At 45.7% G+C, this 26540-nt stretch overlaps 1 protein-coding gene across 1 annotated transcript in view; it reads left to right on the top strand.

The window, feature by feature from the left end:
• The window catches only part of myom3 (myomesin 3), a 122870-nt gene that overhangs the window by 66377 nt on the left and 29953 nt on the right, over positions 1–26540 (top strand). Inside the window, exons 19-25 of the mRNA XM_063035354.1 lie at positions 1133–1311; positions 3705–3819; positions 3928–4084; positions 4809–4915; positions 4995–5039; positions 17585–17721; positions 24998–25142. Of these exons, the coding sequence (XP_062891424.1) occupies positions 1133–1311; positions 3705–3819; positions 3928–4084; positions 4809–4915; positions 4995–5039; positions 17585–17721; positions 24998–25142 (885 nt within the window). The remainder of the gene's footprint in view (positions 1–1132; positions 1312–3704; positions 3820–3927; positions 4085–4808; positions 4916–4994; positions 5040–17584; positions 17722–24997; positions 25143–26540) is intronic.

Raw genomic sequence — 26540 nt, 5'->3', positions numbered from 1 at the left:
ACAGTTCACAAAATGGAGTCTGCAAGGGCAGTCTCACAAAATGGCCGTCTCCATTCCTGTTCACAGTTTTTTTGGCTCTTTTTGGCCAACTTGATGAAGCTTGTGCTCAGATTTCACTTTGACACTCTGATCTGTTTCAAACTCTGCTGACTATGATACTCACTCGTCTCTGGTCTGAAGGATTATCTGAGCTGAGGTGTCGTGCTCGGGATGTAACAAATATCTGTGCTAATTCTGGACTCTCGCACATCAACAAATATAATCACTCTGCTGCTGTTGGCCTTGGTCCTGGATACCAAAAAGCTGTAAATGCAGGAACTCCCTCTCTAACCCTTTCTTTCCCTTTGTGACTTACCATCTACCCTGAAGCTAGCCCTTTGCCATCAGTCCTAAATCTCATTATGCAGCTTGATCATAATTTATTTTTATTTGCATTTTTAGAAAATGAGACCATGAGACATCGGAGCAGAATTAGGCCATTTTCCAGTCTGCTCCACCATTCAATGATGGCTGATTTATTAACCCCCTCAAAACCATTCTCCCACCTTCCTCCTGTGATCTTTGACACCACTACTAATCGAGAACCTATCAACCTCCATTTTAAACATACCCAAAGACTTGGCCTCAGCAGCCATCCGTAGCAATGAATTCCACAGGTTCACCACCCTCCGGACAAAGAAATTCCTCCTTATCTCTATTCTAAAGGGACATCCTTGTTTTCTGACACTGCCTTCTTGTCCTAGACTGCCCCACTATAGGAACCGTTCTCTCCACATCCACACCATTGAGGCCTTTCAATATTCGGTAGGTTTCAATGAGTCCCCCCCCCCCCCACCACCTTAGTCTTCTAAACTCGAGTGCCTACAGGCCCAGGCTATCAAACGTTCCTCATATGTTAACGCTTTCATTCCTGGGATCATTCTAGTAAACATCCTCTGGACCTTCTCCTCTGCTGGCATACTCTTGTGTTCTGAGAGTGTACACTCTGGCCCTAGACTCTCCTACTACTCTTGTGAAGTAATTTCAGCCATGCGATGTTGGTAACGATGGCATGCCTCATAACTTGTCTGTTTCTGCTCTGCTGATCTGTTGCTCCAAAGGTTTACAGTGCGTCTTCCGTTACCTCTGGCAGGGCCACCGTTTGACGTGATGTTCTTCGAGGTTCGCAGCAACTCTCTGTTACTAAAGTGGCAGTCTCCGCTCTACACGGGGAAGGACTGCGTAACGGGCTATCTCGTTGAGATGTGTGAGACAGATGGAGGAGAGTGGACACTCCTAAATAAAAAGCCAACGCCTGACACGCACATGAGGGTTTGTAAATGTTCTGCAAGTTCTGACAAAAATGACAGGCAATGGATTTTCAGTCGGAGAAAAATATGAATTGCAGTCACTCTGTAGGCTTCCCTACATCGTTGGGATGTGAGTTCACGTCCAACTTTATTCCTTGGAACATAGAAGACCGAGGGGAGATTTGATAGAGGTACACAAACTTATGAGGAAAATAGATAGGGTAAATGCAAGCAGGTCTTTTCCACTGAGGTTGGGTGAGACTGCAACCAGAGGTCATGGATTTTGGGTGAAAGGTGAAATGTTTCAAGGGAACATGAGGGGAATCTTCTTCACTCAGTGGGTAGTGAGAGTGTGGAATGAGCTGCCAGCACAGGTGGTGCATGTGAACTCAATTTCAACATTTAAGAGAAGTTTGGTGAGGTACATGGATGGCAGGGGTATGGAGGGCTATGGTCCCAGTGCAGGTCAATGGGAGTAAGCAGTTTAAGTTTTCAGCATAGATTAGATGGGCCAAAGGGCCTGTTTCTTCACTGTACTTTTCTATGGCTCTGTGGCTGCTCCAGACCCCAGTACAGATGGAATTCAAACTCAAAGTAAATTTATCATCAAAGTCTGTATATGTTCCCATATTCTACTTTGAGATTATGTTTTTCACAGGGATTTACAGGAAATTAAAGAAATACAGTGGAATTTATTAAGACTGGCATAAAAAACAAATTTGATGGAGAGAGAGGAGACTGAGGCCGGGCGGTTTCTCATGGGTGAGGAGAGTAACTCAGGTACCACAGCACCCCCGTGAGATGTCTTTGGCATCTGAGAAAGCCAGTCCCCTCCCTCAGCCAGATACTGAGACTCTACACTGCACTGGCAGTTAAACAGTAACTTCCCGCTGTGGCTCTCAGCCGTTTCTGGCTTTTGATTATACTTTCCGATCCCTTTGGTGATAACCACACCTCACTTTCAGAAGAACTGTTCTCTGAAAACCCTGTTTCACAATAATATTCCAAAGTCTCCCTCCATTACTCTGTGTACATGCACAGAGGTAGCAGGGATAGAAAAAACAGAGGGGGTCTAGATTCCAGATTGTTTAATGTCAGTCCCAGTACACAAGTGTTAAAACCATAAAATACAGGAACAGAATCAGGCCATTTGGCCCATCGAGTCTTCTCCGACTTTTCATCTTGGCTGATTCATCTCAGCTCCAATCTCCTGCCTTCTCCCTTATCCCTTCATGTCCCGACTAAACAAGAACCTATCAACCTCTGCTTTAAATATACCCAATGACTTGGCCTCCACAGCTGCCTGTGGCAATGAATTCCATGGATCCACTACCCTCTGGTTAAAGAGACTCGATTGTGTTTCCTTGTTTTGTGGCTGCCTGCAAGAAGATGAATCTCAAGGTTGTATTTTATACATTTAGCAATACCGTGTGGAGCAGGCCTTTCTGGCCCTTCAAGCCACAGCGCCCCAGGGACCCCACAACGGACCCTAACCGAGTCACGGGACAATTTACAATGACCAATAAGCCTACCCAGTATGTCTGTGCGAGGAAATTGGAGGAACCGGAGGAAATCCGCGCACTCCATGGGGAGAGACTCCTTACAGAACAGCGTCGGAATTGGACCGAGCTCCAGAACATCCCAGACTGTAATAGCGTCGCGCTAACCACTACGCTACCATGGCGCCCGCCTTCCTGACGCTCTCTGTAAGGAGTTTGCACGTTCTCCCCGTGACCACATGGGTTTCTGTTGGGTGCTCCGGTCTCCTCCCACAGTTCAAAGACGTACTGGTTGGTAGGTTAAATGATGATTGTAAATTGTCCTGTGATTAGGTTGGCTAAGTTGGGGTTGCTGGGTGATTCAGCTCGAAGGGCCGGAAGGGCCTATTCCACACGGTATCTCGATAAACAAATAAATACCACAGGTATTCCATGGTGCATACTTAAAGTAAAGGCATCCGTTAGTCTTGCGAGACCATGGATCTGTGCCTGGAAAGTCTTCACTCTCCAGGGCGCAGGCCTGGGCAAGGTTGTATGGAAGACCAGCAGTTGCCCATGCTGCAAGTCTCCCCTCTCCACAACACCAATGTTGTCCACGGGAAGGGCATTAGGACCCATACAGCTTGGCACCGGTGTCATCGCAGAGCAATGTGTGATTAAGTGCCTTGCTCAAGGACACAACACGTTGCTTCGGCCAAGGCTCGAACTAGTCCAACGCCTTAACCACTTGGCCACGTGGTGGATTCTTACTTCGACAATAAATGTACTTTGAACTTTCAACCTTGAACCTGTGCCATCTGTTACCTTGTACAACCTGTTACCAGGTGACTGCCAAATAGTTAACAGATGATGAGGCAGGAAAAGAAAGAAAAGTTTCTGAGGTTTAAATTACTTGTGTTTCTTTAATCTCATTAAGATTTCTCAGCTGGTAGAAGGCAAAACTTATGTTTTCCGTGTGTCAGCACTGAACTCTACGGGAGCCGGGGTCCCATCAATGCCATCGGATCCTGTCTGTGCAGAAACCAGACCAGGTTTGGTGATTTCTCTCACGATCTGCAACATTCCCTCTGATTTCCCGATGTCCCTGTTCTCACCGGGACAAGAGACACGGCCTGAGGCACATCTGTTGTTTTCCACAGGTACCACAGAGATAGAGACGGGTGTGGATGATGATGGAAATATCTTCCTGGTTTTCCAGAGCCCAGAGATTGACGATGCATCAAAGTTTCTTTGGTCCAAAGATGACCAGGAAATCGAAACTCCTGACAGAGTGCAGATTGAGACTTCAGGAAACAGGTAAGCATCTGGGCAAATTCTACAACTGTCGGCAGTAAGTAATAAGATGGAAGATCAAAGACCATAGTCAGCAGTTCTAGCAGCTGAGGTCCCTGGGCGGCGTGTCTCAAAGTTGTAGGCCTGACGTTTGTGAGCCTGGAGGCCCAGAGGCCCGGAGGCGGCCTGTCCTGGACCGGAGGCCTGTCTGTGTATGTGAGTGATGGGTGGGGGTGGTGATTGGGGCTTGTTTTGCTGTTGTTGTGATGAAGCCCATGGGCATGCTGTGTTGGAATGTGTGGCTACACTTGTGGGCTGCCCCCAGCACAGCTTCAGATTGTGATAGCTGTTAATGCAAATGACTCGTTTCACTGTATGTTTTGATATACATGTGATGAATAAATGAATCTTATATCTGGAACAAGATAAACACCATCATGATTAAATTCGGCAGGTCAGACTGCCTCTCTCTCATCTCTCCCTCTCTCTCATCTCTCTTGTCTCTCTCATCTCTCTCTCCCTCTTTCTTTCTCTCTGTCCTTTTCCCTCTCTCTCTACCTCTCTCCTCTCTCTCTCCATTTGTCTCTACTTTTTCTCTCTCTTTTTCTTTGTCTCTTTCTATCTTTCTCCTGCTCTCTCTCCCCTTTCTCCCCTCTCTTCCCCTCCCTCTCTCTCCCATCCTCTCCCTCTCTCTCGCACCCCCCCTTCCTCCCTCCCTCTCCCCTCCCCGTCTCTCTCCCCACTCCAGGTCTAAACTCATCCTACTTGACCCATCTGCTCAGGACCTGGGAATGTACTCTGTGGTGGTAACCGGTACAGATGGGGCCTCCTCCAGTCATAAGTTAACCGATGAAGGTAAATCTAACTCCAACCCTGTCAAATACAAAACTGAACGTTTCCAATTGGAATTTAAGTTCTAACCATTATCTTGCAGAGCTGCAAAAGCTGAAGGAACTGAGCCACCGAAAAAAACACCCACGTGAGTCTTCATTATTGAAATGTTTCCAATCCGACCTAGTCTGAAATGGAAAATAGTGCTCCTTTCACCCTCAGCTTGAGGAAGTCCAACTCCCATTCTATTTCTGTAGGTTTGCAGAGGCAGATGTGTCCAGTGTGGGAACCACAGGCTCTCCCGCAGCCAGGGTAGGTTAACCAGGCAGTGGGCGATCAGTGCGTTTTCCCTGACCACCTACCCCAGACCTGTGTGTCCACACAATGCATGGCGTTAAAGTTTCTACTACTGTCCCAGATGTTCCCACAGAGACGGGAGGGAGAGGAGGAGAGGGGGAAGGAGGAAAGGTTGGGGAGAGAGAGGGGGTGGGAGGGAGGAGTTGGTGGTTCTGGGTGCAGTCTCCATAGGAACTGCTCGCCATTAACTGTGTTCCCACAGACAACATGCTGGGCATGAAATGTCCCATGGTGCCAAAGGCTGCAGAAGCCTCTGTGCATTGGCAAACCAGGTTTAACAAAAGTCTTCATCAACATTGTCCCTGCTGGGGACCTGTTGCCTGGGATTATCCCATGCATGGAAATGCAGTGACCTGGATCAGTAAATGTTCCAATGACACTAAGATTGGGGGTGTCCTGAACAGGGAGGAAGGCTATCAAACTGTCCAGCACAAACTGATACAGCTGGAAAAATGGACTGAAAAACAGCAATTGGAATTTAATGCAGACAAGTGTGAGGCATTGCATTTTAGTAGGACCAACCAGGGCAGGTCTTACACAGTGAATGGTAGGACACTGAGGAGTGTGATAGAACAAAGGGATCTGGGAATGCAGGTCCATAATTCATAGAAAGTGGAGTCACGGGTAGATAGAGTCATAAAGAAAGCTTTTGACACATTGGCCTTCAGAAATCGAAGTAGTGCATACAGGAGTTGGAATGTTATGTTGAAGTTGTATAAGATGTTGATGAGGCCTAATTTGGAGTATTGTGTGTAGTTCTTGTCACCTTCCTACAGGAAAGATGCAAACTAAATTGAAAAAGTGCAGAGAAAATTTACAAGGATATTGCCAGGACTTGAGGACCTGAGTTATAGGGAAAGTTTGAATAGATTACGACTTTATTCCTTGGAACATAGAAGATTAAAAGGAGATTTTATAGAGGTATACAAAATTATGAGGGCTCTAGATGGGGTAAATGCAAGCAGGATTTTTCCTTTGAGGTTGGGTGAGGTGAAAACTAGAGGTCATGGGTTAAGGGTGAAAGGTGAAAAGTTTAAAGGGAATATGAGGGGGAATTTCTTCACTCAGAGGATGGTGAGCATGTGGAACAAGCTACCAGCAGAAGTGATGGATGTGAGTTTGATTTCAACATTTAAGATAACTTTGGATAGGTATATGGATGGGAGGGATGTGGAGGGCTGTGGCCCAGATGGGACAAGGCAGAATAAGAGTTTAACATGAACTAGATGGGCCAAAGAACCTGCTTCTGTGCTTTAGCGCTCGATGACTTTAAGTGAGAAGGAGCAGCTCTGTTAGTTCTGCAGAGAAGCCTGTGACTGAAAGGACAGAGGATGCACAGGAAAAGCACAGGAAGCTCAGTGTTCAGCTGCCTGTCATGCTCCTCCATGTTGTCAAGATTATCCATGGTCCCAGCCCAGTGCAAGCCCAGAACTGAGGAAGACAGACAACGGTGAATGGGAGGAACACTTCAAAGACTTTCTCAACCATGACTCAGTGGGAGGAAGATCATGTTTGTAAGTACATTGGATTTGGATTCAGCACTTTGTCTCTTCGAGATCGCAAAGAATAGTTTTTATATATGGACAGAACTTGAGGACAAGCAGGCACTGTGATGGAAAATTGCTTCCTGGGCCAATGGGCCTCTTGCTTTTCCGAGTTCAATTTCTATACACATCAGTTGCCACTTGTAACATCAAACAGAAGTAAGTAAACTTCCAATTATTTTCTTTGTTTAGCTTTGGGTTATAAATGGGAGCCAGTCTTCAGTTCTTACAATGTAAGTGGCAAACAGTAATCAGCTTAAAGTTAAAACAAGCACTATCTATAGACCATCTTTGCAAACAAGCTCTAAATACAGCCTCAGATTTACTGGCTCATAGCATCCTGTCTTACCACTCAAAGAGGTGAAGTATAAGACAGCAGTTGTTTAATTTGGCTTGTTTCAAAACAGACTTATTTGGCTTAGTTCAAGGAAGCTTGCAGACAAGATGGAAATAAACAATTAGCATATTAATAACTAATCAATTAATGCTGGAAGGGCTTTGTACTCAAGGAAGTTAGCTTCACAGCATTAATTGTGGGTAGTGGGAACTGTGTCTGCAAGAAGCTTTTAGATTGTTTGTGTAAATGGGTATCTGAGAAATATCATATGTGTGTGAAGTCACCCAAGTGGCAGATAAACTGTTTAAATATAGAGAGCAGTTCAAGCGTATTAGAGGCAAGAAATATCAAGCAACATGGAAGAGACACAGGGTGAGCTAGAATCCATTCTGACCTGCTGAGTTCCTCCAGCATTTTCTGTGTGTTACTTTGGTTTTCCAGCACCTGCAGATTTTCTGGTGTTTGTGAATCCATTCCTCTGGTTTTGATTTCTGCAATGAATGATTGTTAGCAGGGCTTGTTAGTTTAGAGGAATTGTACCTGTGTTTTGGAAATCCTTTGTATTTGTAATTGGGAAGTGTTTAAATTAGAAATCCATTGTGAGTAAAAGGTGGGAAGATGTGCCTGGAGGCTGTGGAAGTGAGCGAGGTCCTCAATGAATACTTCTCTTCGGTATTCACCAATGAGAGGGAACTTGATGCCGGTGAGGACAATATGAGTGAGGTTGATGTTCTGGAGCATGTTGATATTAAGGGAGAGGAGGTGTTGGAGTTGTTAAAATACATTAGGACGGATAAGGCCCTGGGGCCTGATGGAATATTCCCCAGGCTGCTCCACGAGGCGAGAGAAGAGATTGCTGAGACTCTGGCTAGGATCTTTATGTCCTCGTTGTCCACAGGAATGGTACCGGGGGAATGGTACTGGAGGATTGGAGGGAGGCGAATGTTGTCCCCTTGTTCAAAAAAAGGTAGTAGGGATAGTCGGGGTAACTATAGACCAGTGAGCCTTATGTCTATGGTGGGAAAGCTGTTGGAAAAGATTCTTAGAGATAGGATCTGTGGGCACTTACAGAATCATGGTCTGATCAGGGACAGTCAGCATGGCTTTGTGAAGGGCAGATCATGTCTAACAAGCCTGATAGAGTTCTTTGAGGAGGTGTCCAGGCATATAGATGAGGGTAGTGCAGTGGATGTGATCTACATGGATTTTAGTAAGGCATTTTACAAGGTTCCACACAGTAGGCTTATTCAGAAGGCATGGGATCCAGGGAAGTTTGGCCAGGTGGATTCAGAATTGGCTTGCCTGCAGAAAGCAGAGGGTCGTGGTGGAGGGAGTACATTAGGATTGGAGGTTGTGACTAGTGGTGTCCCACAAGGATCGGTTCTGGGACCTCTACTTTTCGTGATTTTTATTAACGACCTGGATTTGGGAGTAGAAAGGTGGGTTGGCAAGTTTGCCGATGACACAAAGGTTGGTGGTGTTGTGGATGGTGTAGAGGATTGTCAAAGATTGCAGAGAGACATTGATAGGATGCAGAAGTGGGCTGAGAAGTGGCAGATGGAGTTCAACCCAGAGAAGTGTGAGGTGGTACACTTAGGAAGGACAAACTCCAAGGCAGAGTACAAAGTAAATGGCAGGATACTTGGTAGTGTGGAGGAGCAGAGGGATCTGGGGGTGCATGTCCACAGATTCCTGAAAGTTACCTCACAGGTAGATAGGGTAGTTAAGAAAGTTTATGGGGTGTTAGCTTTCATAAGTCGAGGGATAGAGTTTAAGAGTTGCAAGGTAATGATGCAGCTGTATAAAACTCTGGTTAGGCCACACTTGGAGTATTGTGTCCGGTTCTGGTCGCCCCACTATAGGAAGGATGTGGAAGCATTGGAAAGAGTACAGAGGAGATTTACCAGGATGCTGCTTGGTTTAGAGAGTATGCATTATGATCAGAGATTAAGGGAGCTAGGGCTTTATTCTCTGGAGAGAAGGAGGATGAGAGGAGACATGATAGAGGTGTACAAGATATTAAGAGGAATAGATAGAGTGGATAGCCAGCGCCTCTTCCCCAGGGCACCACTGCTCAGTACAACAGGACATGGCTTTAAGGTAAGGGGTGGGAAGTTCAAGGGAGATATTAGAGGAAGGTTTTTTACTCAGAGAGTGGTTGGTGCATGGAATGCACTGCCTGAGTCAGTGGTGGAGGCAGATACACTAGTGAAGTTTAAGAGACTACTAGACAGGTATATGGAGGAATTTAAGATGGGGGGGTTATATGGGAGGTAGGGTTTAAGGGGCGACACAACATTGTGGGCCGAGGGGCCTGTACTGTGCTGTACTGTTCTATGTTGTATGTTCTAAATGTGCTTTAAGAATGTTGTCTGGATTTAAACATGTATCACTGAAAATAAATGAATTGTGTTTTAATCTACTTTGTTAGCTGGAAGTATCTTCTCCTTGGTAGGGAGAAGGGTCCCATGTCTCGAAGAGTGGGTATTGACAGCTAAACTCGCCTTGAGAATAAACAAGGAAGTGAGAGACTTTGAAGATTGGGTAGTTACAGTATTATCACCCTTCAGTGAGAGTACTCATGGCTATTTAAATCTGGTAGGGCTTAAATCTTTTTTTACAGTCAGCAAACCCAATGCCATCACATCATTTGCTATTTATAACAGTTTGCAGGTGTGAAATTACATGTTAATCTTCAGTTCCAGTTCAGAGAGAAAGTATCAGGTCTGAGATTACTTCCCCCAGTAAAACACATCTGAGTTTTTGCAGAGTGACATTTGAAAGGTGAAGATTAGATTTATTTGTCACATGTACATCAAGACATTGAAACATACACTCAGTAGCCACTATATTAGGTATATCTGTCCACCTGCTCATTCATGCAAACATCTAATAGGCAATAGGTGCAGGAGTAGGCCATTCGGCCCTTCGTACCAGCACCACCATTCACTGTGATCATGGCTGATCATCCACAATCAGTACACCGTTCCTGCCTTATCCCCATATCCCTTGACTCCGCTATCTTTAAGAGCTCTATCTAACTCTTTCTTGAAAGAATCCAGAGATTTGGCCTCCACTGCCTGAAGGCAATCAGGCAATCATATGGCATCCACTCAATGTATAAAAGCATGAATAGTCAAGAGGTTCAGTTGCTGTTCAGATCAAACATCAGAATGGGACGGCACGGTAGAGTAATGGTTAGCACAATGCTTTACGGTACCAGAGACCCAGGTTCAATTCCACCACTGCCTGTAAGCTGTTTGTATGTTCTTCCTGCAACTATGTGTGTTTCCTTTAGGTACCCCGGTTTCCTACCAGAGTCCAAAACCATAACAGTTGGTAGGTTAATTAGTCATTTTAAATTGTCTTGTGATTAGGCTATGGTTAAATTTTGGGGTTGCTGGGCAGTACGGCTCGAAGGGCCAGAATCTCAATAAATAAACAATTGTGACATAAGTGACTTTGACCATGGAATGATTGTTGGTGCCAGATGGGGTGATTTGTGTATCTCATAAACTACTGATTTCCTGGGACTTTCATGCACAACAGTCCCCAGCGTTTACCAGAAAATGATGCGAAAAACAAAAAAAGATCCAGTGAGCAGCAGTTCTGTGGGTGAAGTCACCTTGTTAATGAGAGAGCTCAGAGGCAAATGGCCAGATTGTTTCAAGCTTGAAAGGAAGGCAACTGTAACTCAAAATACCTTGTGTTACTTAGAGTGGCTGTGGAGAGGACGTGTCCTGTGGTGGGGGAGTCTAAGACCAGAGGATACAGCCTCAGATTAGAGGGGCATCCTTTTAGAACTGAGCTGAGGAGGAATTTCTTTGGCCAGGGAGTGGTGAATCTGTGGAAATCATTGCCACAGGCAGCTGTGGAGGCCGAGTCATTGGGTATATTTGTGGCAGAAGTTGCTAGGTTCTTGTTTAATCAAGGCATGAAGGGATACAGGGAGCAGGCAGGAGATTGGGGCTGAAAGGGAAAATGGATCAGCCATGATGAAGTGTTGGAGCAGACTCGATGGGACAAATGGCCTAATTCTGCTCCTGTATCTTATGGTGTTATGGTTGCACCAGTGGTGTGCAGAAGAGCATCTCTGAATGCACAACTTGTCAGACCTTGAAGTGGAGGGCTACAGCAGCAGAATACCATCAACAGCCACTTCATGGCCACTTTATTAGGTACCGGGGGTATCTTATAACCATATAACAATTACAGCACAGAAACAGGCCATCTCGGCCCTTTTAGTTCATGCCAAGCTCTTAATCTCACCTAGTCCCACCGACCTGCACTCAGCCCATAACCCTCCATTCCTTTCCTGTCCATATAGCTGTCCAATTTAACTTCAAACAACAACATCGAACCTGCCTCAACCACTTCTGCTGGAAGCTCGTTCCACACAGCTACCACTCTCTGAGTAAAGAAGTTCCCCCTCATGTTACCCCTGAACTTTTGCCCTTTAACTCTCAACTCATGTCCTCCTGTTTGAATCTCCCCCACTCTCAATGGAAAAAGCCTATCCACGTCAACTCTATCTATCCCCCTCATAATTTTAAATACCTCTGTCAAGTCCCCCCTCAACCTTCTACGTTCCAAAGAATAAAGACCCAACTAATGAAATAATGAAATAATGAAAAAGATACCCTTGAGTGTACAAGAAATGGATCATTTGTGTCAACGACAAACACAGTCTGAGGGTTGTGTCGGGCGCAGCCCAAGGTTCAAGTATATTTGTAACATGTACATCAAAAAATACAGTGAAATGTGTCATTTGTGCTGACAACCATCACAGTGGAATGTGTGCTAAGAGCAAATACAAGTGTTGCCACACATTCTGAAACCAACATAGCATGCCCACAAGTGTCGCCTATCGTACGTAATTAATACCTCTTCAAGTATGTCTCAGTTACTGATCCATAGTATTCATGTGTCGCACTCAGTGATGCAATGGCTGAATTTATTAAAGGAGAATGTACACAGTCTGAAATTCTTATTCTTCACAGACATCAACGAAACCAAAAAATACCCAAACAATGAATGACAGAAAAAACGCATGAAATACGATCACAGGGAAGCAACATCCATCATCAGAGATCCTCACCACCCAGACATGCTCTCTTCTCACTGCTGCCATCAGGTAGAAGGTGCAAGAGCCTCAGGACTCACACCACCAGGTACAGGAGCAATTACTACCCCTCAACCGTCAGGCTTCTGAACAAAATGGGTTAACTACATTCACTTGCCCATCCACTGAGATGTTTCCACAATCAATAATCTCACTTTAAAGACTATTTATCTTGGTATCTCGTGTTCTCGTTACTTTTTGCTATTTATTTATATTTGCATTTGCACAGTTTGTTATCTTCTGCACTCTGGTTGGTCTTTTACTGACCATGTTATAGTTACTATCCTATATCTTTGCAGAGTATGCCCTCAGGAAAATGAAATTCAGGGTTGTATGTGGTGACATAGATGTACTTTGATGATAAAATTTGCTTTGACCTTTGAATTTTGCCAGAAACGTCAGAAGCCCAAAGCCATTCTAGCTAATGTTCAGAATAGGAATTGGCAAATTTCAGCGGGTGTGTTGATATGTGCACCCTTGAGCCAACCGCAGAAACGTCAGAAGCCCAAAGCCATTCTAGCTAATGTTTGCAGAGTTGCCTTTCCAGTCCAGCCTGACTGATAAGGTGTCAAAAAGATCTCATCCTGAAACAGAACAACGCCCCGGGAGCAGAGGAGGGATACTGAGGGTGTTCGGTACCTGCAGGTATGAAGGTCAAGTACAGAATTGTTCACCTATTGGCACCACTTAGAACTTACTGGGTGTCTCTGAAGTGTTGATAAGGAATGCCAAATTTCAAAGTAGCTTTATTATCAAAGTACATATACTGTATGTCACCATATTGATCCCCGAGATTTATTTTCTTGCAGACATTTACAGGAAAATAAAGAAATACAGTGGATTTATGAAAAACTACAGATAGAGATTGAAAACAACCAATGGGCAAAAGAAGATAAATTGTGCAAATAAACAAATAAATAATTCTGAGAACATGGGTTGCAGTGTCCTTGGGGAATGTGAGACGATAGATTGTGGAGTCAGTTCAGCATTGAGATGAGTGACCTTATCCACACTGGTTCAGGAGCCTGATGGTTGTGGCGTAATTACTGTTCAGAACACGGTGGTGTGGGGCCTAAGGCTCCTGTACCTCCTTCCCGTTGGCAGCAGCGAGAAGACAGCATGGCCTGGATGGTGCGGGTCCTTGATGATGGATGCTGCTTTCTTATGGCAGCGCTCCTTGTAGATATGCTCAGTGGTGGTGAGGACTTTGCTTCTGATAGACTGGGATGTACCCAGCACTTTCTGTTGGGTATTGGTGTTTCTGTACTAGGCTATCCTACAACCAGTCAGCCAACACAAACAAAAGAAAATCTGTAGACACTGGAAATCCGAGCAACACATGCAAAATACTGGAGGGATTCAGCGTGCCAGGCCGCATCTATGGAGAAGAGTAAACTGTCGATGTTCTGGGGCAAGACCCTTCATCATGACTGGGTCCTGAAGAAGAGTCTTTGCACAAAATGTCGACTTTAATCTTTTCTATAGATGCTGCCTGGCACGCTGAGTTCCTCCAGCATTTTGTGTGTGTTGATCTAAAATACACCATTAGGCCAATTGGAATGCTAAATCCCAGCGATCCTGATAGCTGGTCGGCCAGTTGAGTTTTACCTCCCAGAGTATAATATTACCAGAACTGGTCACGAGTCATCTTTGTGGGTGTTTCACAAACAGACTAGCCTCCAAGTGCAGACACCCCAGTTCATTCTCTTTACTGTATTTTGTCCTTTAGCAACTAATGTTGCTGAAGATTTGGAAAGGTTTAGCAACATTACTAACCCTCACGGCCTAGAACTTCAGCCAGGAAGTGATGGTGTTTCTCCCACCAAGTTAGCAAGTTGTTATTATTTGCCGGGAATTTTGTTACTGGCTTACTGAAACTGTATATAAAACCAAGGATGTAATGTTAAAGCTTTATAAAGCACTCTGAGTGTTGTGAGCAGTTTCAGACTCCTTGTCTAAGAAAGGATGTGCTGATGTTGGAGGAGGTTCAAAGGAGGTTCACGAAAGTGACTCCGGGCAATGAAAGGCTTGTCACAGGAAGAGTGTTTGATGGCTCCGGGCCTCGACTCTCAGAAATTCAGAAGAATGAGGTGGGATCTCATTGAAGGGCATCCATTTAGAATGGAGATGAGGAGGAATTTCTTTAAGCCAGAGAGTGGTGAATCTGTGGAATTCGTTGCCACAGGTGACCGTGGAGGCCAAGTCATTGGGTATATTTAAGGCAGAGGTTGATAGATTCTTGATTAGTTAGGTCATGAAGGGATACAGGAGAAGGCAGCAGATTGGGGCTGAGAGGGAAAATGAATCAGTCATGATGAAATGGCAGAGCAGACTCGATGGGTCAAATGGCCCAATTCTGCTCCTATATCTTATGGTCTTATGGAAACTGTGACCTGTACAGCCAGCCCCTGAAACAGGTGCCAACCCGCTTGCATTTGCAAATGAAGGACAGAGGTCCATTGTGGGTGTTCCGATACAAGACTGGTTCTCTTGAGACAATGATGAAAAGTGCCCCTCACACTCTGGTCTCTGAAGTCCGCGTCTACCAGGCAACAAGCCATACTAAGACTCTGGACTGCATTTCCATAGTGGGAACATACTCTAACCCGATGGATGTCAGTAACAGAGAGTTGGAGTGTTTTCAAACATGGGCAAGCAGTATTCAATTGGATGACGGCTGTGTAATGTATATTCAGAATTCTGTAGAGAGTGTGAACTTCCTGTGTAATCCCCCCTGCCACCCCCAGACTTGTAGATTTCCATATGTATGCAGAATAGTGATTAAATATTAGCTTTAGTTTTCACATGAACATCAAACCAGTAAAGCCTACAATGAAATATATTGTTTGCATCAATGACCAACACAGCATGAAAATGCGCTGGGGGCAGCCCACAAGTGTCACCATGCTTCCAGCGCCAACATAACACCCACAGCCTGACAACCTTAGCCTGTTCCTCTTTGGAATGTGGCAAGTGTTATGGAGTATTCTGGAGTTAGGGTGTAGAGCAAAATATTAATTTCAGCGACCAACCTTTAGACCTGAATGTGAATTGTAGATTAAATTTAAAATGCAGTTCTGGGCAATAGTTTTCCTAGAGCTGTGGACATCAGTTAATTGAAAACCAGACAAAGCTGATAAATAGTCGTTTTGGGTGTCTGAAGGAGGTGAGAAATTATATTTAATTCAAAGGAAGGATTGTAGCTACATTGTAACTAAGGAATTGCCCATTGATCTTCAGCATATAAAATGTCATGCAATATTGAGTCAAGCAAGCCTTGTCCTCTGAGAATGTCTCATTTTGTCGAATAAAACTCTTGTACACCCTCTAGCTTCAGGGTCTCTCTGGTGACCTTGATCATGTTACAACAGGAGGAAATCAGAGCACCTGGGGGAGACCCATGCAGGAGAACGTACACTGGCAGGGCTTGAACCCTGACGACGATCACTGCCACTGTAGAGCATTACACCAGCTGTTACGCTACCATGCCCAGTCTATGTAAATAAACCACCACTTCCTTGATCTTTACTATTGAGATCTGTGCATATTTAAAGCACCATAGACCCAGGTGTAGCCCTCATTCATGGTCTATGACAGTTACACCACAACAGCACCCTAACCATCTCACTTCCCTTCTAAAACTGTCCGTGTTTAAATAATTAACATCGTTAGGCAACAGAGCATAATACAAGATTAGGGAGTGTTCTCTACTAGCAGTCTAGATAGCTTAATTCCTAACCTGGTAGTTTTCATAGAAGCTGTTAAAATGCATTTAATAGGTCACTTTTGTCTATTGCAAAGTTTTAACCTTAGAGGGTGTGAATAGTAAATTGTCACATTGAGATATAGGTAGATTGATTGCTTGGATTAGATGGGCTGAAGGGCCTGATTCAGTGTTGTAGTGTTCTGTGACTTTATGGTGGTTGTCCATCATGTCCGACGATGACAGGAAACCTGTGTAGGAGAGTTTTAAGTTGGAAAAACCATTGCACTGGGCAGTTCCACTCTCTTGACCTACCTTGGAAGTCTGGATCCATTGGTACGAACAAGTGTCACAAACTGGGCTCTTCCTCGGTTGCAATGGATGCCCATGATGTCTTCTGTGCCTTGTCATGCCCTTCGTTCTCCATGGAGTGTTACAGAACCACCTTCCTGGCCATTGGATCTCACTGTTGATCTCATCTGTCCATTCCTCCAGAGCTGACTTCACACGCTAAGAAAGGCATGTCCTTGTCTCACCAGGGTATGAAGCTCACCAGCTACCCTCACCTGGACACCCCATATACCCCTTTGTCTACCATTTGTGTGATGTTCCTACAAACTAAAATACACCTTCTGAGTTTTGCCACTTCCTATACAGAACATTAGCAGAGTACCCCAGTGCGTCTTTGCAATTCTCCATAAATAATGTGGGTAGACAAGATATTTTTGTCCTCCTTTTATTATTCACTTGAAAGAGATATTTATTATTAGATTTTCTCCTTTCAAATGTCACAGGATAGGGGAACGATATTCAGACCTGATGCTTTTTCTTTGATCTGAAGCCGTGACCATCCCACAGCTGCTCCTGGCTTTGTGTCTGAGGACTCACTTTTGTTCTAAATGCTACTTGCTTACTTTTATTGTTTGCATGATTTGTTTTTTCTCTCTCTCTGCACATTGGGTGTTTGTCAGTCTTCTTTTTTTAAAGGGTTCTTTTGGGTTTCTTGTTTGTGACTGCCTGTAAGGAGACAAATCTCAAGATTGTATAATTTATACATACTTAGATAATAAATGCACTTTGAACTTTGAAATTAAACTTTGAATTTATATCTGTAAACTGTCATAAATAGCAAACAATGTTCGCATTTCCTCAAGTGCCATCCACCTGTAGAAATTATTCCTCGTGACTCAGTGCTGAACACAAATCCAACATACTTGCGAACCTACATTGTGAGTTACATTACAGGCAACCACCATCATCACCATCATGTGCCGTGTTGTATGATGTGGGCGATCATGTCTTTAATCTGAGAAGTTCTATAAGCTCTTCAAAACTTGCCTGTCCATCCCTTGTGCTGCCGGCCGTGACTTTTTCTTCCATCAATTTTTCCTGTCACTGCAAGACTTTCAAGCTTCCCTTTCCTCAGTACATGTCCCAGAAATTCCATCTGCCATATCCTGACAACCAGCTGACTACTAATTACAGGTAGCCAACACGCTGTAAATACACTCATGCAAATAATGGTAATGTAACAGAATTAGAGCCTCTGGAGGCTTCTCGCCAACTAAAATAGTTATTTGCTCGATTACACGCAGAGTATTATTGACATAATATGCTGTGTTATTTTCAGTAATTAATGTGAAGACTGACTGGGTCGTCGAACCACTTGAGAAGGGAGCTGTTCGACTTTGGCTGCAGGTGGAGAGTTTAACTCCTGCCGCACAGTTACGATTCATCTTCAATGAGAAGGAAGTTTCGAGTACACCGGTAACCCTTTACTGTTCAGAAATCTTTCAACTAATTCATTCAGAGTATTTTGGAGCCTAAATCAGAATGAGGCTTGCCAATCTATCTATCTGTCTGTCTGTCTAACTGTCTATCTACCTGTCTGTCTACCTGTCTATCTATCTATCTATCTGTCTACCTGTCTATCTATCTGTCAGTCTGTCTACCTGTCTATCTATCTGTCTGCCTGTCTGTCTATCTGTCTGTCTGTCTGCCTGTCTATCTATCTGTCTGTCTGTCTACCTGTCTATCGGTCTGTCTATTTACTTATTTACTCACATTTTTTTGCTTATTTATGGAGATACAGCGCGGAATTTCAAGCAGCATTGCTCATTAAGCCTGTTTAACCCGAGCCTAATCATGGGACAATTTACAGTGAAACCAATTAACCTAGTTACAGGTATGTCTTTAGACTGTGGGCGGAAACCAGAGCACCCGGAGGAATCGGACACGGTCAGGGGAGAACGTGCAAGTTCCTTACAGCCAGTGACGGGAATTGAACCTGGGTTGCCTGTACTGTAAAGCGTTGTGCTAACCACTATGCTACCGTGCCTCCTCAATTATCACTGACACATGTCATGAAGTTTGTTGTTTTGTGACAGCAGTACAGAGCAATATATAAAATAGATGACGGTTTACAATACAAATATACACTGTGTGTGTGTGTGTGTGTGTGTGTGTGTGTGTGTGTGTGTGTGTGCGCGTGCGCACGTGCATTTCTCTGTGTGTGGTCTATATTACGTAACTGTGTGGTGGCTGCCCATCGTGTCCGACGTTGACAGGAGATCTGTGCGGAAGAGTTTTTAAAGTGGAAAAGCTGTTGCACTGGGGCAGTTCCACTCTCTCGACCTCGGGAGTCCAGGTCCAGTGATACGAGCAAGCGTCACAAACTGGGGTCTTCCTTGGTTGCTGTGGATGGCCATAACGTCTTCTGTGCCTTGTCACGCCCTTCGCTCTCCACGGAGCGTTGCAGACCCGCCTTCCTGGCTGTTGGATCTCACTGTAGATCCCATTCACCCGGTCCGCCGGAACTGACTTCATATGCTAGGACAGACATGTCCCTAACTCGCTGGGGTATGAGACTGTTGGCTCCCCTCACTTGGTATAGCCTGCCTGTCAAAGCAGTGTGGCTGCTGTCAATATAACCCTATATAATAAAATATATACTGCAAACCAAAGAGCAAAATTAGTGAGGTAGTGTTCATGGGTTCATTGTCCATTCAGAAATCTGATGGCAGAGAGAAAGAAGCTGTTCCTAAAATGTTTTGAGTGTGTGTCTCCAGGCTCCTGTACCTCCTCCTTGATGGTAGTGATGAGAAGAGGGGTCTCCAGGCTCCTGTACCTCCTCCCTGATGGTAGTGATGAGAAGAGGGGTCTTCAGGCTCCTGTCCCTCCTCCCTGATGGTAGTGATGAGAAGAGGGGTCTTCAGGCTCCTGTCCCTCCTCCCTGATGGTAGTAATGAGAAGAGGGGTCTTCAAGCTCCTGTACCTCCTCCCTGATGGTAGTGATGAGAAGAAGGCACGTCCTGGGTGATGGGAGTTCTTCATAATGGACACGGCCTTTTGGGGGCATTGCCTTTTGAAGATGTCCTTGGTGATTCGGAGGTTAGTCCCCATGGTGGAACTGGTTGAGTTTGCAAACCCTTTGCACCTCTTTTCCCAATCCTGTGCAGTGGCCCCTCCATAACAGATGGTGATGCAGCCACTTAGAATGCTTCCACAGTACATCTGTAGGAATGTGCAGGAGTCTTTGATGACATATCATATTTAATTTCACTGAATTAGCATCGTAGAGCTTTCTATTTAGAAATTTATGATATAGAATAAAGTGATTGGTCCATTGATGGCTGATATGAAGTTGTTGGTCTTGTCCCTCCATTTAGTCTGGAAACTGTAGGTGACTGTTCGTCCCAGATCCCTTTAAGAGCGGTGAGAATTTTAGTCTCTATGCTCCTCGCAGGGAAGTGATCTCGAGACCACCGATGGGTTACTCTCACACCACGAGACAGTTTCTGCAAGTAACTAATCCCTCCAGTCCAGTTTATCAAGCTTGGGGATGGGGGAAGGGGGTGGTATAACCAAACGCGTGTATCGTCTCTGCACTGAACTTCAACTCGCCGCTCCGTGAGGCTCCCTCGTCTCTGCACCCGACGGAGGCCGTGGCCTGCACCCGACGGGCTTCTGTGCAATCACTCCTGCGAACTTTGCTGTTTGCTTACTTTTATTGTTGGCACAATTTGTGTCTGTCTCTGCACGTCGGCTGTTGAGGGTCTTCTTATGTCTTAATGGATTCTATTGTTTCTCTGCTTTGTGGCTGCCTGTAAGGAGACGAATCTCAGGGTTGTATATCGTATGGGTACTTTGATAAACCTTAAACCTTGAACAGGTGGCAGGACAACCTACCGATGGGACAATATTCTAGGGTGGCAAGGGGAAAATTAACCAGGGTTGTTTCTCACTCCTCTCCAGAAGTGCCTTGGGAACACCTAAAAACCACCATCCTGCAAACCTCTGAAGAAGTCCTAGGGCTTTCCACAAAGAAGAACAAGGACTGGTTCGATGTAAGCAACCAGGAGATCCAAGAATTGCCGGCGAAGAGGAGATCCGCCCACCAGGCACACCTTGCTCAGCCGTCTTGTCCTGATAAGAAAGCAGCCTCCCGCCTTGTATGCAGCAACCCCCAGTGCAAGTTTCGAGAGATTCAGAACGTGTGATGGACCAACCTCGCAAAGAGAACTCAGCTTTGCGTAGACACCGGTAACTACAGAGGGATTTATGAAGCCCTGAGAGCGGTGTACGGCCCTTCGCACCAGGTCCAGAGGCCCTTGCACAGTGCAGACGGTCAGGCGCTCTTCACAGACAAGGCGTCCGACCTGAACCGGTGGTCGGAACATTTCCAGACTCTCTTCAGCGTCAACCGTATGGTCCAAGGCTCAACAATTCATCGCATCCCACATCAGCCAGAGAAAACAGAACTGGACAAGATTCCAACCCTAGAAGAGACAGTCAAGGCCATGGAGCAGCTGAAAAGTGGCAAGGCAGCGGGAGTTGATGGAATCCCACCTGAAATTTGGAAGCATGGGGGCCCAGTGTTACACACCAAACTCCACGAGTTCTTTGTCTGCTGCTGGGAACAAAGTAAACTACCACAGGCCTCCATGATGCAGTCATCGTCGCCCTGTATAAGAACAAGGGGGAAAAGTCCGACTGCTCCAACTACCGGGGATAACTCTGCTCTCCATCGCAGGAAAAATCCTCGCAAGAGTACTCCTGAACAGATTGGTGCCCATCATTGCAGAAGATCACCTCCCAGAGAGCCATTGTGGCTTCAGAGCCAACAGGAGCACCACCAACATGGTATTTGTTCTCAGGCAGCTCTAAGAGACATGTAGGGAACAGAACAAGTGATTGTACATGACGTTTGTCGACCTTACCAAAGCGTTCGACGCCATGAGCAGGGAAGGTCCGTGGCAAATCATGGAACGACCGGGATGCCCCCCAAAGTTCCTCAGCATGGTCATCCAGCTACATGACGATCAGAGTGGCCAAATCAGACACAACGACCTCTCAGATCCCTTCCCAATAGGCAACGGAGTAAAGCAAGGCTGCGTCCTCGCGCTGACTCTCTTCAGCATCTTCAGCATGATGCTCGAAAGGGCCACAGAAGACCTTGATGACGAGGATGGTGTCTACATCCGATACCGCACCGATGGCGGCCTGTTCAACCTGAGGCGACTACAGTCCTACACCAAGACATTGGAGCAACTCATCCAAGAGCTTCTCTTCGTTGACGATGCTGCCCTTCTTGCCCACACAGAGACAGCCCTGCAGCGTATAACATCCTGCTTCGCAGAGGCTGCCGAGCTCTTCGGACTGGAAGTCAGCTTGAAGAAGACTGAAGTTCTCTATCAGCCCGCACCTCAGGAAGATTACCACCCTCCCTGCATCACCATTGGTGAGGCAGAGCTGAAGACAGTCCACCAGTTCAGCTACCTGGGGTGCACCATCTCGTCAGATGCCAAGATCGACAAAGAGATTGACAACAGATTGGCAAAGACAAACAGCGCATTCGGCAGGCTGTACAACAGAGTCTGGAACAACATGCATTTGAAGAAAGGCACAAAGATCAGCGTGCACTGAGCCGTTGTACTGACCACCCTCCTGTACGGCTCCGAGTCATGGGTCACCTACCGTCACCACGTACGACTCCTTGAGCGTTTCCGCCCGCGCTGCCTTCACACCATCCTCAACATCCACTGGAGTGACTTCGTCACCAACATCGAAGTCCTCCAACAGGCGGAGGTCACCAGCATCGAGGCCATGCTGTTGCAGACACAGCTGCGCTGGGCAGGGCACGCCTCCAGGATGGAGGATCATCACCTGCCCAAGATTGTGCTGTATGGCGAACTCGCCACTGGCCACCGTGACAGAGGGACACCGAAGAAGAGGTACAAGGACTCTCTGAAGAAATCCCTTGGTGCCTGTCACATTGACCATCGCCAGTGGTCTAATCTAGCCTCAAATCGTGAGGCCTGGCGACACACCATTCACCAGTCTGTCTCCTCCTCCGAGAACGCATGCAGGGCTGGCATTGAGGACAAAAGGAGAAGGAGGAAGAACCCTGACACACCAGCACCAGACCCAGAACAGAATTTCCCTTGCAACTGCTGTGGCCGGGCCTACCTGTCCTGTATTGGCCTCGTCAGCCACCAGCGAGCCTGTAGCAGACGTGGGCAGCCCCCTTTGTTCGCGATGCCAAGCCATGAATGAATGAATGAAATTACTAGCTAGTATGGTTCAGTGCAGATAGTGAGTAAGGGACTGTCCTCAGCTGCGAGTGGGGAAGGTACCCAACTCTCAGTCATTAGATTGTGGTATACAAGGACTCTCCAGATACCACGGTGGGTGGTGATGTGTTTAACAGGTGTGCTGGCGGCTACAGGAGCGATGGGGAGGAGATCAGTACAGAAAAATAAAATTGTACTGATTGCAAACAGAACTGGCCGGAGAGTTTGAGGGGAAGTAGTGAATAGGACAGACTATAAGCCTTTAATCAAGAGGTTGGTGCGAGACTCAAATGTGTTCATTCATGCAGAAATGTATTGAAAGATGAAAACATGGTAGATCATAAACCTTGATCGAGTGGATGTCGAGAGGATGTTTCCTATGGTGGGCTTTAATGTAGTGCCAGATTCAAGGATCAGGTGCAGATTATGAACGGGCACATTAACTATTATTTTAAAATAAACACTGAAACACTAAGCCAGGCGTCTAGCTGAATAAGCCTTCATACACCTTGTTCATCTACAATGAATTCTGAGAACTACTGCTTCCATCACTGTCAGATCAACAGTTCTGGGGAGAACGATGCCCTCCGTCAGTCAATCTTTCTGCCCATTGAAGGTTTTAAATACTTCGGTAGGCAGTAAGAGGTGGAGGTGGTTCAGGGAAGGAGACGGCCTGAATGGAGCAGGCAAACGGAGAGGTTCTCCCTTCAGCAATCACTTGGATGGGTTGTGAAAGTAACTACGCACAGACAGGCAAGCTTATTAAACTTGACCAGGTGAATTTGGGCACAACCAGAGAAATAAAAGGTGGAAGGAAAGAAAGAGAGGGTGAAATGTTCAGAACTTTTCAACAATTACAAGAGTTCAAGTCAAAAGTTCAGTTTATAGTCATTCAGTCGTGCACATGTACACCACTAAATGAAACAATATTCCTCCGGACCAAGGTTCACAACGCAGTAAATATAAGCAACACAAACAAAATGCTGGAGGAACTCAGCAGGTCAGGCAGCATCTGTGGAAATGAATGAACAGTCAATGTTACGGGCTGAGACCCTTCACCGGGATGTCCTGACGCAGGAGATTAGATTTGTCCAATCTAACTACCACAATCAACCTGCACATGGTCCAAATCACTCCATTCCCTGACTGAACGTGGGTTCGTCTAAATGCTTGTTAAATGTTCCTCTCGTCTTCTACCACTTCCCTGACAGCAAATTACGGGCATACAGCTCGGGGCGTCGGGAGTTCAGCGTACAATCTGTAAGAAGTCTGTACGTCCTCCGCAGGGGACATGAGGGCTTTTACCATTACGGCTGCTCCAGTTTCCTCCCACAGGCCAAAGATGCACCAGGTAGGTTAACTGTCAATTGTCAATTGTCCTGGGATTAGGTTAGGGTTAATCAAGTTTGTCGGGGGTTGCTGTGCGGCTTGGTTCGAAGGACCAAAAAAGCCAACTCTGCGCTCTTTTGCTAAATAAAACTAATTCAAATTAAACAAACAACAGGAATTCTGCAGATGCTGGAAATTCAAGCAACACACATCAAAGTTGCTGGTGAACACAGCAGGCCAGGCAGCATCTCTAGGAAGAGGTACAGTCGACGTTTCAGGCCGAGACCCTTCGTCAGGACTCAAATTAAAGATTGGCTTTATTAGTCATTCTCCGGTTTCCTCCCACAGACTAAAGACGTACGGATTAGTGGGTTAATTGGTCAGTGTAAGTTGGCCTGTGAGCAGGCTAGAGTTAAAACGGGGGGTTTACTGGGTAGTGTGGTGCGAAGGGCCAGAGAGGCCTCCTCCGCACTGTATCTCAATAAATAAATAAACGGAAATATCCCTGCACCATCAATCTACAGGCTAGGCAAGTCATGGGCCAAAGCTATGTCGTTTTGTGACGGTATTTGTTTCTGCTGTTGTAACTATATATGCTATCTGGGCCGTGTGCAGTGGGCCGTGTGCTGTGGGCTGTTGGCACTATATTTTGTACCTTGGCTCTGGAAGAGTGCCATTTCATTTGGCTATCTTTAATTGTACGGTTGAATGACAATTAAACTTGAACTAGCTCACTACTTTCTTATTTCTATTTTTGCACAGCTTATTTAGGTATTCAATACTTATTGTAATTCATGCTTTTCTCTGTTATTGTGTATTGCATTGTACTGCTGCCGCAAAGACAACAAACTTCACAAGTTATGCCAATGATATTAACATGATTCTGAATTCCGAAAAGTGTTGCTATGCTTCTGGCACCAAAGTAGCATGCCCACAACTCACTGATGCTAACCCAGATGTCTTTTGGAATGTGGGAAGAAACCGGAACACCCGGAGGAAACCCACGCGGTCGTACAGAGAGAACGTGCAAACTCCTTACAGAGGGCGGCGGGAATTAAACCTCGATCACCAGCCCCGTAATGGTGTTACGCTAACAACTGTGCTAAAATACCACCCTGTAAAATTTGTTCTTTTCCACACAGACTCACAAAATCAATTTCGATAAAGCCAGCGGCCTCATAGAAATGATCATTCAGAACTTCACTGAAAAAGACCAAGGCTCTTATACAGCCCAGCTCCGGGATGGGAAAGCCACAGGCCAGTTCACCTTGGTGCTGATCGAAGACAGTAAGTTTTAACACTCGCGTATTGCATGCATCCAGTCACCTGTACGGTCCCTTCGCATTCACCAAAACTCGGTGCTGTGACCCTAGCTCAGAGGAATAATCTCACCTTCCCTTGGGTCCCATATGCTCACTTCATTGTCAACCCCATTCCCCACCCCTTCATGCTGGGCTTAAAGAACATAAAACAGACTAACACAGGAACGGGTTCTTCCAGCCATGATATCTGCTTATGAGTTACGGGGAGAAGGCAGGAGAATGGGGTTGAGAGGGATAATAAATCAGCCATGATGGAATGGCTGAGCAGATACAATAGGCTGAATGGCCTAATTCAGCTCCTATATCTTCTGTTCTGGTACATTCATTCATTTGTTATATGCCATGTCAATTATGTGGGTGATCACGGTCCATGACCATGACTGTTCTTGGCAAATTTTTCTACTGAAGTGGTTTGCCATTGCCTTCTTCTGGGCAGTGACTTTACAAGACGGGTGACTCTAGCCATTATCAATACTCTTCAGAGATTGTCTGCCTGGCATCAGTAGTCACATAACCAGGACTTGTGATGTGCACCAGCTGCTCGTACGACCATCGGCTACCTGCTCCCATGGCTTCACGTGAACCTGATTGAAGGGAGGGGGCTGAGTGGGTGCCACACCATGAGGGACCTGCAGGCTGGCGGAGGGAAGGAGCTCCTTACACCTCCTTTGGTAGAGACGTATCTCCACCCTGTCACCTCTTATATTTGACCTCCCAAACTGCTGCTCCTCACACTGCCCAGATGAATCTCCATCTGCCATTTCTCTGTCCATATAGTGTGATAGCATGGAAACAGGCCATTCAGCCTGCCTGCCCATGCCACCATGCCAGCCAAAGCACGCACTAAGCTGGTCTCATTACCTGTGGTTGGTCCATTTCCCTCTGAATCCCTCTGCTGGGCATTTAATATCACAGTAGTATTTGAGTAATCTTGTGTGTGTGTGTGTGTGTGTGTGTGTGTGTGTGTGTGTGTGTTAGACCTGCATTCCCAGACTCCTGTGTCTTCCTCTGAATTAGTTCAATGTTTTGAAGTTAGAAAACATAACGTTGGTAATGAGGAAAACGAAGTACACAACTTATCTCCCAACTCTCTTGTTTTCCTTTGAACTAGTTTTGAAGACACCAAATATAACAGCCTCCAATCCATGTACTTATCCAAATTTCGTCATCCAGATTATCTACAACAGATCTGTATCCCACACTATAAAGCCGCCATGATAGAATGGAGGAGCAGACACGATGGGCAGAGTGGCCTCAGTCTGCTCCAATGTCTAATGATGTCGTAGTTTCATTGGACAACCTTCTTCACTGTCCACAGCAGCACCAATTTCTGTGTCGTCTGCAGACTTACTAACCAGCCCAT

This window comes from Mobula hypostoma, chromosome 28 (assembly GCF_963921235.1).
Source record: "Mobula hypostoma chromosome 28, sMobHyp1.1, whole genome shotgun sequence".
Classification (NCBI taxonomy): domain Eukaryota; kingdom Metazoa; phylum Chordata; class Chondrichthyes; order Myliobatiformes; family Myliobatidae; genus Mobula; species Mobula hypostoma.
Note: the sequence above shows the minus strand (reverse complement) of the source record. Positions and strands in the feature narration are given on the sequence as shown.